Below are 16,765 nucleotides of genomic sequence, written 5' to 3' on the forward strand. Positions count from 1 at the left end.
AGCCCATACACTGTATATAGTATGGCATGTGAGGACCTACCAGGAGCCCATACACTGTATGTAGCATGGGATGTGAGGACCTACCAGGAGCCCATACACTGTATATAGCATGGCATGTGAGGACCTACCAGGAGCCCATACACTGTATATAGTATGGCATGTGAGGACCTACCAGGAGCCCATACACTGTATATAGTATGGCATGTGAGGACCTACCAGGAGCCCATACACTGTATATAGCATGGCATGTGAGGACCTACCAGGAGCCCATACACTATATAGCATGGCATGTGAGGACCTACCAGGAGCCCATACACTGTATATAGCATGGGATGTGAGGACCTACCAGGAGCCCATACACTGTATATAGTATGGGATGTGAGGACCTACCAGGAGCCCATACACTGTATATAGTATGGGATGTGAGGACCTACCAGGAGCCCATACACTGTATATAGAATGGGATGTGAGGACCTACCAGGAGCCCATACACTGTATATAGAATGGGATGTGAGGACCTACCAGGAGCCCATACACTGTATATAGTATGGGATGTGAGGACCTACCAGGAGCCCATACACTGTATATAGAATGGGATGTGAGGACCTACCAGGAGCCCATACACTGTATATAGAATGGGATGTGAGGACCTACCAGGAGCCCATACACTGTATATAGAATGGGATGTGAGGACCTACCAGGAGCCCATACACTGTATATAGAATGGGATGTGAGGACCTACCAGGAGCCCATACACTGTATATAGAATGGGATGTGAGGACCTACCAGGAGCCCATACACTGTATATAGAATGGGATGTGAGGACCTACCAGGAGCCCATACACTGTATATAGTATGGGATGTGAGGACCTACCAGGAGCCCATACACTGTATATAGTATGGGATGTGAGGACCTACCAGGAGCCCATACACTGTATATAGTATGGGATGTGAGGTACTACCAGGAGCCCATATACTGTATATAGTATGGCATGTGAGGACCTACCAGGAGCCCATACACCTTATATAGTATTGGATGTGAGGACCTACCAGGAGCCCATACACTGTATATAGTATGGGATGTGAGGTACTACCAGGAGCCCATATACTGTATATAGAATGGGATGTGAGGACCTACCAGGAGCCCATACACTGTATATAGAATGGGATGTGAGGACCTACCAGGAGCCCATACACTGTATATAGTATGGGATGTGAGGACCTACCAGGAGCCCATACACTGTATATAGTATGGGATGTGAGGACCTACCAGGAGCCCATACACTGTATATAGTATGGGATGTGAGGACCTACCAGGAGCCCATACACTGTATATAGTATGGGATGTGAGGACCTACCAGGAGCCCATACACTGTATATAGTATGGGATGTGAGGACCTACCAGGAGCCCATACACTGTATATAGTATGGGATGTGAGGACCTACCAGGAGCCCATACACTGTATATAGTATGGGATGTGAGGACCTACCAGGAGGCCATACACTGTATATAGAATGGGATGTGAGGACCTACCAGGAGCCCATACACTGTATATAGTATGGGATGTGAGGACCTACCAGGAGCCCATACACTGTATATAGAATGGGATGTGAGGACCTACCAGGAGCCCATACACTGTATATAGAATGGGATGTGAGGACCTACCAGGAGCCCATACACTGTATATAGTATGGGATGTGAGGACCTACCAGGAGCCCATACACTGTATATAGAATGGGATGTGAGGACCTACCAGGAGCCCATACACTGTATATAGAATGGGATGTGAGGACCTACCAGGAGCCCATACACTGTATATAGAATGGGATGTGAGGACCTACCAGGAGCCCATACACTGTATATAGAATGGGATGTGAGGACCTACCAGGAGCCCATACACTGTATATAGAATGGGATGTGAGGACCTACCAGGAGCCCATACACTGTATATAGAATGGGATGTGAGGACCTACCAGGAGCCCATACACTGTATATAGTATGGGATGTGAGGACCTACCAGGAGCCCATACACTGTATATAGTATGGGATGTGAGGACCTACCAGGAGCCCATACACTGTATATAGTATGGGATGTGAGGTACTACCAGGAGCCCATATACTGTATATAGTATGGCATGTGAGGACCTACCAGGAGCCCATACACCTTATATAGTATTGGATGTGAGGACCTACCAGGAGCCCATACACTGTATATAGTATGGGATGTGAGGTACTACCAGGAGCCCATATACTGTATATAGAATGGGATGTGAGGACCTACCAGGAGCCCATACACTGTATATAGAATGGGATGTGAGGACCTACCAGGAGCCCATACACTGTATATAGTATGGGATGTGAGGACCTACCAGGAGCCCATACACTGTATATAGTATGGGATGTGAGGACCTACCAGGAGCCCATACACTGTATATAGTATGGGATGTGAGGACCTACCAGGAGCCCATACACTGTATATAGTATGGGATGTGAGGACCTACCAGGAGCCCATACACTGTATATAGTATGGGATGTGAGGACCTACCATGAGGCCATACACTGTATATAGAATGGGATGTGAGGACCTACCAGGAGCCCATACACTGTATATAGAATGGGATGTGAGGACCTACCAGGAGCCCATACACTGTATATAGAATGGGATGTGAGGACCTACCAGGAGCCCATACACTGTATATAGAATGGGATGTGAGGACCTACCAGGAGCCCATACATTCCAGCATCCCCCCCCACACTTGCGTGCTTCCCTCTACCAAGGTACTGAGCTCTCAGTCTCCACACAGGGCAGGACCAGTGCCACAAGACTATTCTGCTCATGCGCAGTCTCTGCCTTCATTTTAGTTTTGGGCAATGTCTTGATTCCGTTCTGTATGACGGGTGAAGCAATCCCACATCAGGTGCGGTTCAGTTCGCCAAGGAGTGAGCTACGGACCGGAAGTGATACTACAGAAGGAGGACGGATTTTTCCGGCGGCTCAGTGAGTGCTCAGTGTGTGTGACCGGTGTGCTGGTGCTTGTGAGAGGCTGCCGCTCCATAGAAATCCCCCAGAACACCCCGTGTCCTCCCGCACTGCGCAGTGTCTGTGGAGCCGCCACGGGTGCGGGTTATACGGGGCATCTGGTGTGTGTTATGTCCTTTCAGTATACCCTGATGATATCAGCAGGGCATCGCTGCTGTCTATGGAGTACGGGGAAGAGCAGCCATAACTACGAGACCTCTCCTCCTCCAGTGTATGCTATGTGTGCAGGGTGCCTCCATAATAGGAGACTATGCCAATATACTGGTGCCAGAGGTAAATAGGGGGACATACTAAAAAGAATGCTAAAAATAAATAAAAAGAATGAGGATAATAACTTATTAGGTGTATATTATGTAGATGTATAAAAGGTTTCTTGGCAAATTAGACATGCAATGAACATTATATATGAGCATTATAGGTGTGGAATGATCATGAAATATATGTATATAATAGGAGAATGAAGGCATATGCCATATAACCAGGTGTATATTATGTTACCTGAGCATTATAGGTGTGGAATGATCATGAAATATATGTAGATAATAGGAGAATGAACGCATATGGCATATAACCAGGTGTATATTATGTTACCTGGGCATTATAGGAGTGGAATGATCATGAAATATATGTAGATAATAGGAGAATGAACACATATGCCATATAACCAGGTGTATATTATGTTACCTGAGCATTATAGGTGTGGAATGATCATGAAATATCAGTAGATTACAGGAAAATGAACGAATATGGCATATAACATATATAGTTATATGCCATAAGCATTCATTTTCCTATTATCATTCCACACCTATAATGCTCAGGTAACGTAATATACACCTGGTTATATGCCATATGTGTTCATTCTATTATCTACTGATATTTCATGAGCATTATAGGTGTGGAATGATCAGGTAACATAATATGCACCTGGTTATATGGCATATGCGCTCATTTTCCTATTATCTACAGATATTTCATGATCATTCCACACCTATAATGCTCAGGTAACATAATATGCACCTGGTTATATGGCATATGTGTTTATTTTCCTATAATCTACTGATATTTCATGATCATTCCACACCTATAATGCTCAGGTAACATAATATACACCTGGTTATATGGCATATGCATTCATTCTATTATCTACAGATATTTCATAATCATTCCACACCTATAATGCTCAGGTAACATAATATACACCTGGTTATATGGAATATGCGTTCATTTTCCTGTAATCTACATATATTTCATGATCATTCCACACCTATAATGCTCATATATAATGTTCATTCCATGCCTAACTTGCCAAGAAACCTTTTATACATCTACATAATATACACCTAATAAGTTATTATCCTCATTCTTTTTATTTATTCCTTTTCATCATTCTTTTTAGTATGTCCCGTAAATAGGGGTGAGGAGTCTAAATCCACACCTCTGCTGCTATTCGTTTATATGTAATAAGGAGAGCCTCTTCCATCCCTTTTCCCGTCCCAGGAGTGGTATCCTCCAGCACCCCCCCCCCCCCTTTCTGCGGCTGGCCTCTTCCGGCGCCCCCCTTTCTGCGGCTGGCCTCTTCCGGCGCCCCCCTTTCTGCGGCTGGCCTCTTCCGGCGCCCCCCTTTCTGCGGCTGGCCTCTTCTGGCTCCCCTCCTCCCCACCTCTGCGGCTGGCCTCTTCTGGATCCCCCCCTCCCTCTGCGGCTGGCCTCTTCTGGATCCCCCCCTCCCTCTGCGGCTGGCCTCTTCTGGATCCCCCCCTCCCTCTGCGGCTGGCCTCTTCTGGATCCCCCCTCCCTCTGCGGCTGGCCTCTTCTGGATCCACCCCCCCCCCTCCCTCTGCGTCTGGCCTCTTCTGGATCCCCCCCCCTCCCCCTCCTTCTGCGGCTGGCCTCTTCTGGATCCCCCCCCTCCCCCTCCCTCTGCGGCTGGTCTCTTCTGGATCCCCCCCCTCCCTCTGCGGCTGGCCTCTTCTGGATCCCCCCCCTCCCTCTGCGGCTGGCCTCTTCTGGATCCCCCCCTCCCTCTGCGGCTGGCCTCTTCTGGATCCCCCCCCTCCCTCTGCGGCTGGCCTCTTCTGGATCCCCCCCTCCCTCTGCGGCTGGCCTCTTCTGGATCCCCCCCTCCCTCTGCGGCTGGCCTCTTCTGGATCCCCCCCTCCCTCTGCGGCTGGCCTCTTCTGGATCCCCCCCTCCCTCTGCGGCTGGCCTCTTCTGGATCCCCCCCCTCCCTCCCTCTGCGGCTGGCCTCTTCTGGATCCCCCCCCTCCCTCCCTCTGCGGCTGGCCTCTTCTGGATCCCCCCCCTCCCTCCCTCTGCGGCTGGCCTCTTCTGGATCCCCCCCCTCCCTCCCTCTGCGGCTGGCCTCTTCTGGATCCCCCCCCTCCCTCCCTCTGCGGCTGGCCTCTTCTGGATCCCCCCCCTCCCTCCCTCTGCGGCTGGCCTCTTCTGGATCCCCCCCCCTCCCTCCCTCTGCGGCTGGCCTCTTCTGGATCCCCCCCCCTCCCTCCCTCTGCGGCTGGCCTCTTCTGGATCCCCCCCCCCTCCCTCCCTCTGCGGCTGGCCTCTTCTGGATCCCCCCCCCTCCCTCCCTCTGCGGCTGGCCTCTTCTGGATCCCCCCCCCTCCCTCCCTCTGCGGCTGGCCTCTTCTGGATCCCCCCCCCTCCCTCCCTCTGCGGCTGGCCTCTTCTGGATCCCCCCCCCTCCCTCCCTCTGCGGCTGGCCTCTTCTGGATCCCCCCCCCTCCCTCCCTCTGCGGCTGGCCTCTTCTGGATCCCCCCCCCTCCCTCCCTCTGCGGCTGGCCTCTTCTGGATCCCCCCCCCTCCCTCCCTCTGCGGCTGGCCTCTTCTGGCTGCCCCCTCCCTCCCTCTGCGGCTGGCCTCTTCTGGCTGCCCCCTCCCTCCCTCTGCGGCTGGCCTCTTCTGGCTGCCCCCTCCCTCCCTCTGCGGCTGGCCTCTTCTGGCTGCCCCCTCCCTCCCTCTGCGGCTGGCCTCTTCTGGCTGCCCCCTCCCTCCCTCTGCGGCTGGCCTCTTCTGGCTGCCCCCTCCCTCCCTCTGCGGCTGGCCTCTTCTGGCTGCCCCCTCCCTCCCTCTGCGGCTGGCCTCTTCTGGCTGCCCCCTCCCTCCCTCTGCGGCTGGCCTCTTCTGGCTGCCCCCCCCTCCCTCTGCGGCTGGCCTCTTCTGGCTGCCCCCCCCTCCCTCTGCGGCTGGCCTCTTCTGGCTGCTCCCCGCTCCCTCTGCGGCTGGCCTCTTCCGGCGCCCGTCCCCCTCCCTCTGCGGCTGGCCTCTTCCGGCGCCCGTCCCCCTCCCTCTGCGGCTGGCCTCTTCCGGCGCCCGTCCCCCTCCCTCTGCGGCTGGCCTCTTCCGGCGCCCGTCCCCCCCCCCACCTCTGCGGCTGGCCTCTTCTGGCCCCACTGCAGATGACACCTATAAATCATCTAGTGCAATGCTGGGAGAAGCCGACTTATTAGCTGTTGTGTCGTAAATCCAGATGTGAAACATTTTTTTTTTGTTGTGACTGTCTATTTGTGCGTGATCACATGTACATGATTATAGGAGGTGCCATCATTCAGGAGCTGCTGTTGAAGGGAATCTGTCAGCAGGATTTCTCCTCCTAAACTGTGTTCATGTGCCTCTCTCAAGGATAAGTCCGGCAACACCTCTGCATGACCGCTCCATTCTTCCGTAACTGAGAAATCAGCATTTTAATTCCTATGCAAATGATACTGAAGAGTTCTGCGCTGCTCTGAAGCCTCTGTCACTCCAGCTCTACAGTATTCCCACCTTTTGCCAGTCTGGAGCCTCCAGGCTGTGACATCAGATAACAGTCGTCAGTCAAGCAGAGGAGGCGGCAGCGGAGTGGGGAATAGAGCTGGAGTGACAGAGCTTTAGGCTTTTTGACACTCTCTTAATACAGCGGCCGGGCACCTTCAGATTGCGATTAACCCTATATGTGCAGATTAATAACGTTATCTGACCTTATAGGTTCCCTTTAAAAGTATATACAGAACATGAACACCTTCTTACGGTGCCACCTGTGCGGTCATAGTCTGCCAGTGTAAATGGAGCCATAGAGACCAGAGTGACGTGTGGAAGATTTTAAGCATATTTTCATTTTATATAGTGACATGAAAAACTAAAGAAATCTGCTTTATTTAAATATAAAATGTTTAACCCTTTAGGGACTGGGCACATTTTTTTTTTATATTTTTTCGTTTTTGTACATTTGTTTTTTTTCTTTTTTTTTTATTACAAGAGCCATAACGTTTCTTTTTCCGCCAATATAGCCATGTGAGGGCTTGTTTCTTGATGGAAGAGTTGTACTTTCGAAGGATACCATTTATTTGATCAAATAATGTAATTGTATGCTGGAAAAAAAATTCCAAGTGTGGTGAAATAACAGAGAATAAGGGAAATTCTGCATTTTGGTGGTGGGGGGTGTTTTATTTCCAGCCTTCATTTTACCATAAAACTGACCTAGCAGTGCGATTCTCCAGGTCAGTACCATTACATAGACACCGCACATGCCGTATATAGGTTTTATTTTATTTAAATGGTTAAAAAAACACAAAAAAATGATATTTTGGGGAAAAAAATTCTTGCTTGGGTTGTAACTTTCCAAGAGTCTTGATGTATTTTGGAATCTGGAGCTGTGTGTGGGCTGAGGTTTTTATTTACATTATTTAGGGTATATATGGTGTTTTGATCGCCTGTTATTACATTTTTTTTCTGGTACAGAAGCCAAAAAACTGCAATTCTGTTTTTTTTTTTTTTTTTTCTCAATACGCTGTTTACTGATAGGATTAACTTATTTTATTTTTTGATAGATCGGACGTTTCTGAGCATGGCGATACCAAATATGTATTTTTTTTTTTCCCCCATAGTTTTATTTTCAATGGGTCAAAAAAAGGGTTGATTTGAAATGTTCTGGGGTGTATTTCATATTTTTAAATACTTTTTTTATTTTTTACTGTTTTTACTAGTCACCTTAGAGGACTTGAAGCTGTAATCATCCGATCGCTTATTGTATACAGAGCCCGTGCATCAGCATCGCTCTGTGCAGCAGAAATCATGGCCTCTTATGAATGCCGGCTCATAACCAGTCTTCACAGAAGAATCACCATGACACATGGGTCATCAGCTGGTCCCTGGCTGTCAACACAACCCATGGGCGCCTCACGACCATGTCACAGGAGCGCTGATGGGAGCAGAGAATGATCATCTCCCCCGCCGGCGCATGTTAAATCCCACTGTTAGAGATTGACAATGGTAATTAAGGGGTACTTCTCACATAGCTAGATTGCTGCTGAGTCATGGTTTTTGTGACGCAGCAGTGACCTCATTAGCGATCTCGCTGTGTGTGACACTGAGCGGCGATCTTCCCCCTGCTATGGAATCGCTGCTCGTTACACACAGTGCTAGTTAATTTTTTTGATGTTGCTCTCCCTCTGTGAAGCACACATCGCTCTGTGTGACAGCGAGAGAGCAACGATCTGAATGTGCAGGGAGCCGGCGTTTGGCAGCCTGCGGTAAGCTGTAACCAAGGTAAATATCAGGTAACCAAGAGAAGCCCTTTGCTTGGTTACCCGATATTTACCTTGGTTACTAGCGTCCGCCGCTCTCAGGCTGTCAGTGCTGGCTCCCTGCACAAGTAGCCGGAGTACACATCGGGTAAATAAGCAAAGCGGTTTGCTTATTAACCTGATGTGTACTCTGGCTAGGAGTGCAGGGAGCCAGCACTAAGCGGTGTGCGCTGGTAACCAAGGTAAATATCGGGTAACCAAGCGCTTGGTTACCCGATATTTACCTTAGTTACCAAGCACAGCATCGCTTCCACGCGTCGCTGCTGGCTGGGGGCTGGTCACTGGTCTCATCTGCCTAACAGCTCATCAGCGACCATGTAGCGAATCACCAGCGATCCTGACCAGGTCAGATTGCTGGTGGGATCGCTGGAACGTCGCTAAAGTGTGACGGTACCCTAACTGGTTAAGATCCACAGGCGGATAGCTGATAAACCCAGGAACGTCAGATCATCCGTCATGTGCTTGGAAAGACACAGACTCAGCGCGTGAGCCTGCATCAAAGCCAAGGACACGACCCACGATGGCGATACCACTTCATGGGCTGTTACGGGGTGTAAAGAGAGCATGTCATGAGATTCATGCTATCTGACTCATGACTGATTGGAAGGTCTTTCTGTGTGTGTCTGTGTGTGTATAGTGAGTTACCTGTCAATCAAGGAGAGCAGGGCAAGAAGAAGCTACCGAAAAACATTGTCCTCAGCTGGCTTTTCAAAGTATGTTTTCTCTAAATCACGGCTATGTTCAAAGCTAAACATAGCAGCAATAACGCAGCCAGAGTCTGATTCAAGCTGCTCACGGTTCAGGCACCATGAATATTATGTCAGGTTCTCTTTAACTAAAAATGTAATTCAAAGTGGGCCTGTCGGCAGTTATTGCTCTTATTTTCTTTCGGCTGCTCTGCTAAGTATTCCAGATTTTTTTTTTTTTTAAATCTGCCATATGGATCCAAGAATATGGACCTTGTTAAAGGGAACCTGGCACCATGTTTTTCACTATTAAACTAAAAGTGTCCCCTTCTGCAGCTCCTGGGCTGCATTCTATGAAGGTGCACCTTGGCCCTGACTCCCCTTCCAGACCCCAAAAATAACTTTATAAAACATGACCCCCATGTATGCTAATGACCTGTGGGGCTTAGATGGGCGGGCTCATTTTCGGCTCCTGTTCCCCCTCCTGCCGCTGTTCGCCATCCTCCTTTCTTGATTGACGTAATGACGCTGCCGTCATCATCGTCGTTGCATTTTCAAATCTCGCGCCTGTGCAGTTATATCGGCTCGCGCAGGCGCAGTTCACTCTGCCTATCGCGGGCAGAGCAGAAAACATAGCTGCCCTCGCGTGCGCCGGTGAGCTAAATGCGCAGGCGCGAGATTATGGTTGGGTATGAGGATGACGCTGGTGAGGTCATAGAAAGCAGCCCAGGAGCTGCAGAAGGGGACACATTTAGTTTAATAGTGAAAAATGTGGTGACAGGTTCCCTTTAATTAGTTCTAATTTTTATGGTCTTTACGCCCCCTTGATAAACCCCATAAAAATTAGCAGTATACGGTATATATAAAGGCCCATATGTATGGTGGATTAAAAAAAAATAATGGTAAAATTGAAAACTTAGGAACAGCGGGAATAAAATGTGAACATAAAGTGGTCACTTTTCACCTCGGGATAGGTCCCCTTTTAAGAAGCAGTCGATCTTTTTCGGATGACCTATCATTCTTTTATGATGTGGTTCTGATTCAGTTAATTTTCTTAGGAATCCATTGTGTTGAAGCCCCCTCCTCAAGACAATGGCCCTTTTCAGGATGGGTAAAGACAAAGAGATGGCTGAGAGGATACTACAACTTTCCTTGGAGATCATCTACCTGCTGACCGGGGAGGTGAGGGATTCTGAGTATTGGAACATCAAACGTCTCCATAGATAGCTCTGCAATCCATTCCCCATGGTTAACTTATTGGGGGATATATAGTAAGTGTTTTAGTGTCTTTCTCTCCCTACACAGGACTACACAGTAGTAAGGAAGGACACTGGTATGTCAGGAGGATGGAGCCGGACTCCGAACACCATTAAGGAGCCTCCGCCTCGCTCACTGATGCTCGAGAGGAAGAATGAGCAGAAGATCCTGGACCTCACCAACAAGATGATTGAGCTTCTGACTGGAGAGGTGAGCGCTGCTGGGAATACTGGGACATTATACAGTAATTCCAAGGAAGATTTGTAAGACAGCTGTGTCTCCCAACTCCTCCAGACACATGCACGCTCAGTTCTGCCGGGCATGCATGTGTCAGTAGAAAGCGGAATAGGTCTGGTCTTTCTAGGTTCTGCTTTTGCCATCTAATGTGTTGGCCAGCCTCAGGGAAGGAATTAGAGGGAGTCGGATAGCCGAGTGGCCACTATTTGACTTATGTAATATATGGTCTTTCTACAGGAGGACTGAAGCTTTTACATGAGGCTTTACCGCAATTATGCACTGATACAGCAGATCTGTACTCTCACTCATTGATTGTTAAAAAGGACACCTCCAGCACCCACCAGAGCGTGTGAATATCAAGCCTTCAGATAGTCTGCCTCATTTTCAGAGCACAAATTCTCCATGAATAAGGAGCCCGTGTTGCAGAAAAGGAGAAATAGTTAAGATCTGACTTCTATCAATGTGTCTTTTGATAATTCAGAGTATCTCAAGAACAATGATAATTGACAGCGTGCGCATCAAGTTCAGCCCTAAAATGTTTAACCTATTACCTCAAATGTCATTCCTATTTTCAGAATGCCTCCTACAATCCTATTTTGCCTGTCCTCTTTTCAGCAGCCCTAATTGTTTTATTATTTCATTGAAGTGGCTGTTTTGTGCATGACAAATTGTGATATATTTTATCCCTGTTTTGGGGTACATTTAAATTACTGTGAAACACTGTCTATAAAATTTTTCTTTGCAACACAAACATAGAAAAAAAAAAACCCTATTTTTTTATACATATATTTTACTGTTCACCTCACTCTAAATAATCCATTGAGTGAATTCTCCAGGTTATTAGGGTCATGTGGATACCTAGTACATGTAAGTTTCCCTGTTATATGGAACAAAAAATATATTTTATATAAGTTTGGGTTTTTGTTTACTTTTATGTAGGGGACTTTGTATTTTTTTTTCCTGCAGTTGTTTTTCCTTTTTCATTTTTGTTTTTAATTTTTTTTTTTTTATAATCTGCCAAGAGATTGTAAAGGATCTTTGGGGAACATTTTTTTTACTTTTTACTGTACAATTTTTTTTGGACTCCAACATGGAGTCCCATAGGAGCTTCAGTTACAGAGAAAAACAGCCCCCAGCTGTGCTAGACTTTCACTGCCAGAGCAGATCTGGGTCTGCCATGTCTGCAGAGACCTGATGATTACCAAGGTCTGACAGAAGCATCGGCAGTGCGGACTACATAGCACTAACTTAGTGTCATATAGTTGACAAAGGAAAAGACAGAAGCATTAATACAGTGCTCCTGTCTTCTCCCCAGGGTCCTTTGACGTAACCTGCTTGTGCTACAGTATAAGGCTATGTGCGCACGTGTGCGCTCTGCACCGCACACAAAAGGTCCGCTTCAGAGCGCAGCTGAAAAGCTCCGTTCTGAAGCGCATGGTGCCTGCAGAATTCGTGCGCTCTGCATGCTGCCTTTCCCTATAGACTGCATGCAAAGCGCACAAAAGAAGTGACATGTTACTTCTTAGAACGCAGCGATTCGGGCAGCAGCCGAAGCGTTGCGCTCTAATATGCCACGTGCGCACGTCTCCTGCATAATCTTCATAGATTATGCTGGGGACGCAGGACGCATGCAGTTACGCTGCGCTGCAGATCGCAGCGTAACTGCATACAATACGCACACGTGCGCACATAGCCTTAGAGCTTTAACCTTGCACCATAAATGTAAACTTCCTGAGAGCTGCAACACACATCCGTGCCGCCGGTACGTATTTGGTACGTTTTTACACGTACCTGCGGCACGTGCACCAATGTAACCCTATGGTAACAGGTACACACACGTAAAGCCACACGGAACATGTGTCCATGTGGTTTGTACGTGTGTGCATTTTTTTAGACTGATGACGTGTCCGCGTTTCGCCGCCATCACGCAGATACAGACCCGCTAAAGTCAATGGGTCCGTGTCTGCACGTACGTGACACGGACCATATATGTGTGCTTTCCGTATGGTCCGTGTGCGTTTTTATTTTTTAATGGTGAAACGGCTCAACACACACGGACTGCACACGGACATGACACGTATGTATCTCACGCATACACGGACATTCAACACGCACACGCGGCAAGCATACACCATCACACTGATATAACACGTACCAGAGAAACTGACATCAAAAACGGAACACTGACCCGAAAAACGGAACGCGACACACGCACGTGTTCTTTATGGAAGTGTGTTTCAGGCCTAAGATTGTAAGAGCTATCCCATACATGATGCCTACAGCTTTCTCCATACAGCTAAGTTTCCAGCAGTGATATCCTTCACAGTTCATCCTGCTGCCAACCGTCAGATCAGGGCTTCTCAAACTGTTTATATGCCGTTAACTGCTGGGCAAGGTTTAGCGTCAGAACAATGTTATGATGCACAAAATTGGCTTAAGAACTTAAACTAAGGGGTGCTTCACACACAGCGAGATCGCTACTGAGATTGCTGCTGAGTCACGGTTTTGGTGACGCAGCAGTGACGTCATTAGCGATCTCGCTGTGTGTGACACTGAGCAGCGATCTGGCCCCTGCTGTGAGATCGCTGCTCGTTACACACGGCCCTGGTTCGTTTTTTTATTGTTGCTCTCCCGCTGATAAGCACACATTGCTGTGTGTGACAGTGAGAGAGCAACAATCCTGAATGTGCAGGGAGCAGGAGCCGACGTCTGACAGCCTGCGGTAAGCTGTTACCAAGGTAAACATCGGGTAACCAAGGTGGTTACCCGATATTTACTTTCGTTACCAGCTTCCGCAGCTCTCCTGCTGCCAGTGCCGGCTCCTGCTCCCTGCACACGCTAAGCTAAGCGGTGTGCGCTGGTAACCAAGGTAAACATCGGGTAACCATACCCGATGTTTACCTTAGTTACCAGTGCCTGCAGCTTCCAGACGCCGGCTCCGTGAAAGCGCAGCGTCGCTTGCACGTCGCTGCTGGCTGGGGGCTGGTCACTGGTCGCTGGTGAGATCTGCCTGTTTGACAGCTCACCAGCGACCATGTAGCGATGCAGCAGCGATCCTGACCAGGTCAGATCGCTGGTGGGATCGCTGCTGCGTCACTAAAGTGTGACGCTACCCTAACTTTTCAAGCAGCATGATTGAACCACACAAAATTCCTATGACCTTCAAAGTGAAGAGGAGTGGACTTTCTATCAGCCATGTCCTTGGCATTGACATTTCCTGGCTTCAAGAAGCTTTGCTTTACTTATAGGGGAAATAATAGGAAAAGTAATAGAAACAACTAAATATGGGAGCCCACCATAAAGAAATGAAGTAAAAAATAAACAGTTAACATGCTGATGGGTTGCATTGTGAAGGCAAAACCCAAAAAGTAATAACGGAGGTGCCTTTTTTTTTCACCCCAACTTGGCATTTGTTTCACATTTTTCAGCACATTTGGTAAAAAAATGAATTGGGTCATTAACAATTACAACTTGTTCCTTAAAAAAACAAGGCCTCATACGGCCATGAAACAAGGGGAGAAAAAAATGAAAGGTCAAAAAAACCTAATTTGGCCTGACCGGTAGAGGTTATAAATGTAAAAAAAATGAGTATTCTGTTTGTCACACAAAAAAGCCCAAACCCTAGATTTATGTGCAGGGAAATTCCTGAACCCCACCAATAGCTTCATAGACTAATCACACAAGAATAGACAAATGGCTGCCTTCTTGGAGTGGGTAACTGATGTATGCCTGCTCCGACTAACAGCAGTGTCCATTATTTCATGAGCCGTGAGCTTTGTCTATGGGCAGTGCAATTTTGGAAAGTGATGGAAGTTCTAGCTCATAGATTTGATAAATGTCATCTGTTGACCTATCGTTCTGTGCCTTGTTAGACCACCATCTTTGGATGTATCTCACCTTGTAAAGGCTTTCTTCTCCAGTATTTTTTTTTGATGTATTGAATTAGAGTGAAGATGTGACAAATGTAAAAGTTAAGATGGCACCAGAGGAGACATATGTGGGGACTGATCAACAGTGTAAAGAGGAGCAAATTCCTGTGAATATCAGCCCAGGTAAGTAATAAATATAGGCATATCATATATTCATCAGCAGGGATGGTTCGTATTTATTAGCAGGTACCGGCTGTAATACACAGCTGACATCTTACTGCAACCGCTGAGATCAGCATTAACTTTAATCCCACCAGTTGCAGAGAGATGTCAGCTGTGTATTACAGCCGGTAACTGCTGATGATGACGCGCCATCCCTGCATGGTTACCGTACGCTGTGGTGCTAAGCCTCTAGATGCCAGGTAAATAGGGATTAATATAATAAGGCTCTCTCCTTTCCCCATTAACAGCTGGGTGACAATCATTTACAATTTACAGTTAAGAAGAAGAAAAATGTTTTTCTTAAATTTTGCTAGATAGGTAAATGAAACCTGTTATCAGATTTTTAGTAAGTAAGCCAAGGGCATGATGCTGTAGCACTTGTATACTGCCCGACAAATATTACAGGTAAAGATGGAAGTTTTGGACATTTTATATGGGGGGGGGGTCACAGAGTCTCTGCCCTTATCATGCCCCTTTGCGCCCTCTTCACTAGCAGAGTATGTGCAGGATTTTGGTGCAACTAACACATCAAAGGCCTAGGGTCAAAGAGGGAAGGCTGAAATGGTGGAATTGCTTTTTTCCCCAAATGTTCTACTTTTCCCACCACCCCTCTCTTCAAAAAATGAAATAATAAAAGCTAATGATTTATAAGGACCTCAAAATATTTGTGCATATTTACGCTGGTATTGAGTACAAGTGGTAACAATGTAAAAATAAATAAATAAAAATATCTGGTTTATAGAATAAGGGCTCGGTTCCACTTGTGATTTGCATGAACGAATGCAATCTGAGAAAACATAGACTTACACCAGTGCAAAACTATGGGGCAGTGTCCATGCGATTGGGTTCTCCTGCCATAGAGGCATGCGGAATGAATCGCAGCATGCTGCGTTTGGCAGCGCTTCTTGGCTCACACACCCCCATACAACTGTATGGGAGCGTGTAAAACATCGCACTGCAGTCGCATGTCATCCGACCGCAGTGCGGTATAGGCAGAGACAGGCCGGGGAGGAAATGGGGAGAAAGTGCTCCCTCCCTCTTCTCCACAGCTGTGATACGATCGCAAGATCGCATCACAGTCGCATTACCCTCGGCTGACACCCGCAGCAGAGGGTCATTAACATATCGCTTACGATGCTCTCACATTGGAAGCTATATGGTCGTGGAGCCGTACCCTAACAGTGACTGTTTGTCTATTCTTATCAAGACTTGTGGTGGACACCTGAATTTACTAGTGTGAATAGGGCCCAAATACAACAAGCTGAAATTATTAGTGATTAGTCACTTGCCTTTTGGAGGTATTGTAATTATCTAAGCTGTGTCCAGTTATGTTTTCTTTTGAAGTTTCAACCGGACAGATACATGAGATCTGTTGAAGGTCACCCCATATCATGCTGGGTAAAGAGTGTAAGCAGCATTGTTTTAGGGTACTACTGTATATGCAAACTCCTAACAGCTCATATCAAAAGTGAACTCTGTATTCTATATGTGTGTTTATCTCCAACAGATGACCCAGAAGCCAGAGATCCTGCAGAGAGATGCTCCATGTATTCTCAGGATTGTACAGGACACGCTGTATCACAGGATCATAAGGTACATGGAGCTAACCGAATACCCTACAAATGATTTATAGGGAATGTGTGAATTTCCTTATTTAAAGGGAACCTGTCACCACTTTTTTGGCCTATAAGCTAGCATTCTAACATGCTGTATATAAGAGCCCAGGCCGGGGGTATAACATAAAAAACACTTACCTAACGGTTGCGTGGTGGGGCTGATGGGGGGTCTCTGTTGTCCAGTTCCCGGCGCCGCATCTTTTGGCCATCTTTGATCTCCTTCTCTAGCCGCGGTGTATGACGGTTCCGACGTC

The 16,765-nt window shown here is 47.4% G+C and overlaps 1 protein-coding gene across 6 annotated transcripts in view; it reads left to right on the forward strand.

Annotated features, from left to right (window-relative positions):
- Positions 1–2,874: 2,874 nt before the first annotated feature.
- The window catches only part of LOC142311221 (gastrula zinc finger protein XlCGF66.1-like), a 48,994-nt gene continuing 35,103 nt past the window's right edge, over positions 2,875–16,765 (forward strand). For 4 of the 6 annotated variants that reach the window (XM_075349436.1, XM_075349437.1, XM_075349432.1 and 1 more), the window contains exons 1-5: positions 2,875–2,999; positions 10,369–10,492; positions 10,616–10,777; positions 14,751–14,856; positions 16,403–16,488. In XM_075349436.1, the coding sequence (XP_075205551.1) occupies positions 10,403–10,492; positions 10,616–10,777; positions 14,751–14,856; positions 16,403–16,488 (444 nt within the window). In that variant the 5' untranslated portion in view covers positions 2,875–2,999; positions 10,369–10,402. Of the gene's footprint in view, positions 3,000–3,058; positions 3,143–8,203; positions 8,311–10,368; positions 10,493–10,615; positions 10,778–14,750; positions 14,857–16,402; positions 16,489–16,765 lie in introns of those variants that run through there. The other 2 variants (XM_075349433.1, XM_075349434.1) reach the window with 2 other exon arrangements.

The sequence above is a fragment of the Anomaloglossus baeobatrachus genome, chromosome 5 (genome assembly GCF_048569485.1).
Source record: "Anomaloglossus baeobatrachus isolate aAnoBae1 chromosome 5, aAnoBae1.hap1, whole genome shotgun sequence".
NCBI lineage: Eukaryota > Metazoa > Chordata > Amphibia > Anura > Aromobatidae > Anomaloglossus > Anomaloglossus baeobatrachus.